The sequence below is a fragment of the Chionomys nivalis genome, chromosome 12, assembly GCF_950005125.1.
Source record: "Chionomys nivalis chromosome 12, mChiNiv1.1, whole genome shotgun sequence".
Taxonomy (NCBI): Eukaryota; Metazoa; Chordata; class Mammalia; order Rodentia; family Cricetidae; genus Chionomys; species Chionomys nivalis.
Window position 1 is genome coordinate 70,177,286 of NC_080097.1, and position 8,270 is coordinate 70,185,555.

General features: G+C 46.2%; 1 protein-coding gene across 1 annotated transcript in view; it reads right to left on the reverse strand.

Annotated features, from left to right (window-relative positions):
* Lrmda (leucine rich melanocyte differentiation associated) overlaps positions 1 to 7,447 on the reverse strand; it is a 1,017,760-nt gene extending 1,010,313 nt beyond the window's left edge. The window contains exon 1 of the mRNA XM_057786394.1: positions 7,366 to 7,447. Coding sequence (XP_057642377.1) covers positions 7,366 to 7,395 — 30 coding nt within the window. The 5' untranslated portion in view covers positions 7,396 to 7,447. The remainder of the gene's footprint in view (positions 1 to 7,365) is intronic.
* Positions 7,448 to 8,270: the final 823 nt, after the last annotated feature.

Genomic DNA, 8,270 nt, shown 5'->3' on the forward strand with positions numbered 1-8,270 from the left:
TTGTCCAGGTCTTGTGAAGGTGACCACACCTGCTGACCATCTGTGAGTATGATGGTCCCGTCCTGTCCAGAGAACACTATTTCACGTCAGCCCTCCCTGTCTTTAGCTCTTACAGTCTTCCTACTCCCCCTTCCTGGTGGTCCCTGCTGGTGGGGGGAGGGGAAGAAGGAAGAGGGATGTAGATGTCCGATTTTAGTCCTCCATTGACACCAACTCTCTGCACTTGGAACAGTTGGGAGCTTCACTAACCTCCTTCAACTACACAAAGAACCTTCTGACATCTGAGAGCTGCACTAACCTATGTACACAGCGATATGAATTCAGAGTCGTTTGATATTGTGTTCACTTAGCAGAATAACAGTTGTCAGTTCATCCCTGAGGTGCTCACCAACCTTGGTCACTCTTGGTCAGATTCACAGTACCAAGCATGAGTTTCCTCCTGTGGAACAGGCCATAAGTCCCAAGATTGATTGGTTAACCCCGTAGCGCTCATGCCACCCTTGTACACAACTATGGCCATATCTTGTCACTCTGGTCATCATCACACTCACAGCATGGTGAGACTGCATTAATGGCATTTTCCCGAGCAGTGTACGTGGCACCCTCTAGCCAGAAAGCTTTTGAAAGTCTTTTACCTCCTTCAGCATTCTTTCTACGTTTATATTATTTATATAATCATTCAAGCATCTCATATGTATTTCCAAATATTAAAAGGCCTAACTAAAATTCGATCCTAGAACTCCTGAGAAGACTTTCAGGGGCACTTACCTCTACTCTAACCACTCGGTTTGGGGAGTCCATTTTTAGGACTGCAGGCTTCAGGCAGAAAAGTATGCATCATAGGTGACCAAAAGGTACACAGGTATGAATCACTACTGAACTATACTACCTTCAAACACCAGATAGAAACTCTGGCCCTTTAAGTAGCTATAACGCTGATCCTGTATTCCCACAAACCTACCTTCTGTACAAACAGACAATGATGTCTTGGGATGGCTGACAGAACCCCAGCACACTATGGTTCTCAGTAGGGAAGAAAACATGGTGGTCATCAGACATCCTGGACATTAGGCTGAGCCTTATGAATGACAGATCTCAGAACTACAAAGCCATGTCTTTTTTCAAGGCACCGATCACCTCTTCTCTTACAAGGAGACAAACCGTTGGCAGCACAATGTCTCATGTTTTCTGTCTTCCCATTCACTGTGTTTCAGTAACATCATCCAGCAAGAAAGTGAGAGAGGAAAGAATAGAAAAAGTGGCTAATAATGATGGGTGGTGACATCACACACCTATGGTCCCAGCACTTGGGAGGCAAAGCAGTTGCCTGGGCAACTTAGTATGTTCAAAGCCAGCCTGAGTAGCATAGCCATGTTTTGTACACCACAAAAAGATGACCACAACAAAATAATGTATAACATATACTCTCTCTCTCTCTCTCCCTCCCTCCCTCCCTCCCTCCCTCCCTCCCTCCCTCCCTCCCTCTCTCTCTCTCTCTCTCTCTCTCTCTCTCTCTCTCTCTCGTGTGTGTGTGTGTTTGTATGAATATGTGTGTTTATACACATGTGTGCCATGGCACATCCATGCTTTATAAAAGGCAACTTGAAGTTCTCTCCTTCCACCATGTAGGTCCCCAGGATGAAAATCAGGCTTAATGGCAACTGCTTTTACCCACTGAATCATCTTAATGGCTCAATAAAATAATTTTGACTCAGGAAGATATTGATATGATACTAAAGCATAATAATAATAATAATAATAATAATAATGGGATCCCACTTCAATATAGCTATATATGTCCCCTTTCTATATTAGATCCATTCTTTTTGCATCATTTAAAGCAATAAAGTAAGTCCTGTTTCGAAGTTGAGATGGAAATCATACACCAAGAAAAGATTGGGACTATAAGGTCCCAATCAATCTAGGGGCTTGGTCTCAATCTGTAATTTGTTCTGTAAGTTCATATTACCCCTCCAGGTCTATGAGAAAACCCAGCATGTACCACCACCGTTTTGTACATCAATACATAAGATTTCCGTGACATCTAAAGCAGGGAAGTTTAGCCTTAAACCTGGATACAGAGCCATGTCCTCATAGCCTGGGCAAGGATTAGATCTAGTGGGGACCCAGCTTATTAAGTTCTAACTCTCACATAGGGAAGAACTCCACAGCCCTCTTAACATAACACAGATACTTAAGAACAAATCGTGGGTAAGTTCTGACTCACAAATAAAGACTTCCCAACTTGGGAACCACAGAGTGCTTACCTGCCCAGGCAGGTATGGGTGCTTCTGTACAATAGACGCTGATGGCTTCTAAACCAGTCTTCTGTCAGGAGTTGCTTCTAATGGAAGACCCCCTTGGGACACCAGAAAACTTCAACTACATCTTGTTCTCACTCTCCAGAGAGGAAGACCTCCTAAGCGCCAAGATCAGCACGAGTCATTTTGGCAAGCCACATAGGACCACTCTGTTATAAGCCAGCAGCATTTAGACATGTTGGTTAGGCTGCCACGCTGAAGGGCTCACACCAGTTGGGAAAGCCTTCAGAGCAGAAGCAGTCACTGAAAAGCAGAGCAACAACTAGAAGAGAAAGTAGGTTAGGATGTGCTTCTGGTGGGAGAACCTTTGGAACAGCAGGAAGCTTCTAACTGCAATGGCTTCTTCAGCATGGGGACAAGAGATGTGGTCACAGATGGACCTAAAGTGGCATTCAAGTTAGAACACAGCAGCACAAGAAGTCATTATATCTGACCCATTATTCCGTTTAGGCTAAGTTTAAGGACAAAATGTTGCACTTTTAACATTCCTACATTCTATATTTTAGGAAGGAACATCATTGCCAGGTAAACGAAAATTTACCAAGTTAGGATCAGGGATGTGGCTCAGTCCACAGGGTGCTTGCCTGGCATGCATGGGTCCAATTCCTGGCACTGCATAAACTGGGCACAGCGGTGCATGCCTGTAATCCCAGCTCGTGGCAGGTAGAAGCAAGATACTGGAAGCTCAAGATTGTCCTCAGCTACACAGTAAATTTGAGGCTAGCCTGGGTCACATGAGTTCCTGTCTCAGAAAGGGAAAGGGAAGAGATGGAGAATGGGAAAGGGAAAGGCAGTGTGAAAGGACGGGAAAGAGAAGGAAGGGGGAGGGAGAGAAGAAGAGCGGACAGTAGAGGAGAGAAGAGGGGAGAAAAATATCTAGGCAAAGATCCCTCCAGAGAGAAAGCAGAGAAAGATGTGAGAATGTGTGAGTAGATGCCCAGCCTAGACACATACTTAGTCCCTGTGAGCAGAGCTGTAAAGGCAGCCGAAGTACAAGTGGCCGCAAATGTCTGTTTACCATCAGGACAGTTGCTTCTGGGCCCTTTCTAATGTGATAAGTTTGTCAGTCATCAGATTATCTAGAACCCCCATCTATTACTGGGTTTGCAATCACAGGGAACATAGCTCTGGGTTCATTTGTGAGCACCAGCGTAGCTATCTACCAGCTGCTTCCTTGGATAAGTCACAACGTCCTGGGGCCTGTTTCCCCCTTTTGTTTTCTTCATTTAGAGAGCTGCATGTAGCCCAGGTTGGCTTAGAGTTCACTATGTAGCCGAGGATGACCTTTGGCTTCTGTTCCTCCTGCCTAGTTTATGCTGGGGACCAAACCTAGGGCCTTGTGCATGGTAAGCAGGCAGGCACTCTACTAGCTGAGTGATCCCCAGCCCCTACTTTCTCTTTATTAAATTTATCAAATACTGTCACCAACTACCATCAAAAGTAGTTACAATAGCACAATAACATTTAATAAATGCCAGCCATGTGCCCAACATCTTCTGTATCCTCACAAAATGGTCTTTGGGATTAGGCAGCATCATTGCCTTTGTATTTGTATGTATGGTAGGAACAAAATAACATACGAAAGGCACCGTCTCTGTTGCAGAGAGGTCATCCAATCAATATCTGTTGTTTCAGACAAATATCCCCATGGAAAGGATTGGTTATTCTCATTGTCGCTTGGGCCAAAGATTTCAGTGTCCAAATTTCAAGTTTACATTTATGTCTGTAACTGTATCCATACTACACACTGTAGCTATCATACATTAATGGAAAAAAAGGACAATGTAATGTTGAATATAAATGAAGCATTCACACCAAGAAAAGCCAAATAAGGTCAGGCCCATGATGACTAAAAAGACTTTACAGAGAAAATGATGGAACAGTACCAAGCCTCCCACTTGCATGTCAGCCACTGGCCCATGGTGACCCCAGAAGCAGCAATATGGCATCAGACAAATGTCACCAGCATCTCTCTAAATTGTTTTCATGTTTACTGGAATTTTCCCTTGCACTTAAACCATCCCTTTATTTAGGATGTATATTCTCTAAACACTGGAAAGGTTACAACCAATCATATATAAAGTTTTTTCCCCCTTTAAGAGGGATCATGGTAGGGTAAGCTAGAGAAATGACTCAACAGCTAAGAGTACTTGATGCTCTTCCAGAGGACCCAAGTTCTGTTCCCAGCACCCATGTCTAGCAACTCACAACTACCTGGAACTCCAGCTCCAGGAAATCTGTCTTAGTCTGTTTTCTATTGCTGCACTAAAGACCACTAAACAAAAGCAATTCATGGAGAAGGGTTTGTTTGGATTGCATGTTCCAGGTCATAGTCCACTGATGAAAGGCAAAGCAAGAACTCAAGGCAGGCATGACTGTAGCTTTTGTCAAGCTGACAAAAACTAACCAACCTAATACATGATGCACTCTCCTGCCTTTCTTGGGCACCCACACACACTACTCACAGACACACAAATGCATGCAAGTAAAAACAAATATTTTTAAAGAAAAATCTAGGGCTGGAAATGTAGCTTCATGGTAACATGTTTGCCTCACAAGCAGAAGCATTGAGTTAGAATCCCAGCATCAAAATAATAAAAATTAATTAATTAAAAGATCTACCTGATAACAGGGTAGATAGGTTTACTAGAGTGTTAATTGGCAAGAGGCACAAATGCTACAAGGCATATCTGCTGATGTCCCAGTGGGTGTATCTGCTGATGTCCCAATGAGTGTATCTAATGATGTCCTATAGCACACAGTAGCGACAGGTGTATCTGCTGATGTCCTATAGCACAGAGTAGCAATGGTGTATCTGCTGATGTCCTATAGCACACAGTAGCAATGGTGTACCTGCTGATGTCCTATAGCACAGAATAGCAATGGTGTATCTGCTGATGTCCTATAGCACACAGTAGCAATGGTGTACCTGCTGATGTCCTATAGCACACAGTAGCAATGGTGTATCTGCTGATGTCCTATAGCACACAGTAGCAATGGTGTACCTGCTGATGTCCTATAGCACAGAGTAGCGATGAGTGTACCTGCGGATGTTCTATAACACACAGTAGCAATCTATTATGCTCTGTGTGTTTCAAAACAGCCAGCAGAAGGGACTGCAAGCCCCTAGCATAAGCAACTAAATGATACACATTTACTATAATAGATAGACCAATTCCATTCTTCTGATTATTATATACTAGATGCATGTATTGAAATATTACACTGCACCCTGTTGAATAGGTGGTTTTTTAAGAAGGAACTTTCTGTTAGAATCATAAACATTCAAGGTGTTGTATCTCACAGTAGGTGCTGTTATAAATTGTGTGGAGCTGAGGGTAGCAAATACTCTAACCCCAGAGTCAGGCACTCACATTCACTATCTAAATGCTGTATGAAAGGAGACAGTAACACCCCAGATACCCCTGTGGCTTCCTAGCTCCTCCCAGTACTTTATCTTGAAATACTGGACAGGGCTCAAAACGTCTCACCCACAAGTCAGCAGATGCCCCTGAGCCCTGGGTAGCAGGCTCCGTTAGGGGCACAGGAAATGTCAAGTCTTGAGAAGGACAAGATAAGAAAAAGGAAGTCTGGGGAAGTTTCGACCTCACTGTTAAGTTCTCCAGGAACTTGGAAGAAAGTATACAAAGAGAATGCTGGGATTGGAAATGCAGAGACCACCAAATGCATAAAGGGACCCTGCTTCTTAGGCAAATACACACAGGGGCAGGTCCCCATACACACACACACACACACACACACACACACCTCTTTCTAGGAAGTCAAACTCACTCCCAGAAGCCCCCTTTCCCTGGCTCAGAACAAGATCCTCATTTTTAGTCACTTAGCAGAGGCTGACAGCAGTTTGCCGGGCTCACTTCTAAACTCTGGACTTGTGCCTGTCTGAGGCTCCAGGCAGAGCCAGCAGTACTAGGAGACAAAGCTGTCAATAGACGCAGCAGAGAGCTGCTACCTCAGCTCATTTCCATCAACACCCGAAGGGTGCCTGGCACACAGTAGCCACTCCATAAATGAGGAAGGTACCAGACTCCTGAAAAAGGAAAGAGTTTACTTGAGGGGATGCCCACGGCTGGTGTTCTTTGGGTTTCCGATTTGTAAAACCCCTAGGCATCTAAGGAAGGACAATTCCCTAGTCCCTCATACCACCAGACTAAAGGGAGAACTTTCAAAACTCACCACTCTTTTACTAGGGTGGAGAAGAACTTGGCAAAGTGAGACCACTGGCTTCATGAGAGGGAGAAGGGATGCAAAAGAGAAACCTTCATTTTTCAGCAGATAAAGGGCCCCTGCTCGGCCTGATGGAGTTCTCTCCAAACACTGCAGGCCTTACTACGGGGCTGAAAGCGGTACCTCTAGATGCCTACTATCCGCTGCTGCCTTGCCCTAGTGATACCTCTTCAAGAAACCAGAGACCAAGTGAAAAATGTAGAGGACCCCGGGCCTCCACCAGCTTTGGAAAAGATCATTCTGGTAGCAGAGATGCCCGCCAGCACCCAGCCAGAGGACACATTGTGGCTCTAGTGACCCTGTGCACTTTGCTGCCTTGGCCGCCTTCCTCCATGGAAATGTATTAGTCCGTTTGTTTTACAGTACAGTTGCCCTAGTATCAACAGCTAAATGGTTGCCTATTAAAACATTTTCTTGTACACCAAAAATTCTTTTAAAACCAAGACTGTGAAAAAAGAAACTGAAACACTTTTGGTGGATCCTGAAAAATATGAGTTACCAGGACAGGGTCTCAAGGCGAAGTTAGTCCCTAAGCGTTCATCAGTGTGACTCCAGGAACAGAGGAAGGCAGGGGTCTGGGCTGCTCACCACACGGCCAGGAAATGTGCCATGATCAAAAGAAGGGTCTGAACTCTTCAACCTAGAGCAAGCGTGGGCACTTGGCACACATCACCTGCACATGCAGCTATCCCAGGAAGACGGCGCTCATGTTAAGCCTCGGAGACCCGGGGCCTCGCTGTCCCTCCCATCCCCAGCTGGGTCCCAGGACTAATGGGGCTCGCTCGGACCGACTTACTTGAGTTCCACTGACCACTATCCCAGCCATGGTGGCTGGGACCCTGCGGCGGGCTGCACTGAGCAAAGTGGGCGGCGCAGTTCCGCACTGGGCGGTCAGCTGACCGGCGGAAGCCCCAGGCGCCGGCCGCCACCGAGAACTGCGAGAACCGAGCGCAGCTACGCTGCAACCGCTTGCTTAACTAGACCGGGTGCACTTAAACCTCGGCCGCCAGGCAGCTCGCAAGAGGTGACCCGCTGCGCTGCACCTAACGTGGGGACCCTTCACGACTACTCCTCTCCTCTGCCCGGCTCCATCCCGGTTCCTCCCTGGGTCCCTGCGCCCCCAAGAAGTGCCCCCTTTAAAACCCAAAGCCCAGAACTTTGTTGCTTTCATCAGACTCAGGCTTCGGGATGAAGGAGGTCTCCATCATGGGTGTGCTTGGTTCCTGGCTCAGAACTGGGCCTTCCCAGAGTTTCACAATCTCAGTTATGTAACTGCCCTCCATTGCTGGAAGGAGGGGCCTCTTCACCCAAAGTTCCCTCCACAGTTTTGGCCTGGAAGGTGGTTGGGGAAAGGGGGTCCTGGTAGGATGGAGTTTCTATTTGTAAGAGGGAAAGCTAAGGAAAGTTGAATTGTGCCAGCCGGTCAAACAACCGATACTCCTACCACATGCCCTCACCGTGTGCCGCCCCACTCCAAGCCTTTGACAGTGATGAACAGTAATGATAGTTAGGGGAAGGGAAATTGATAATGTCTCCAAATTTCAGAATCCTCTAATTCTCCTCCTCCAAGGGAAAAGACAATTGAGAACCAAAGCTATTAACTCGGTATGTGGCTGCCCTCAGCACCTGCCCACCTCCCACCCACCTTCTTCTCCAGAAGTGGCCACGGCCATCCCCTGACCAGGAAATCCAGCACAGGAC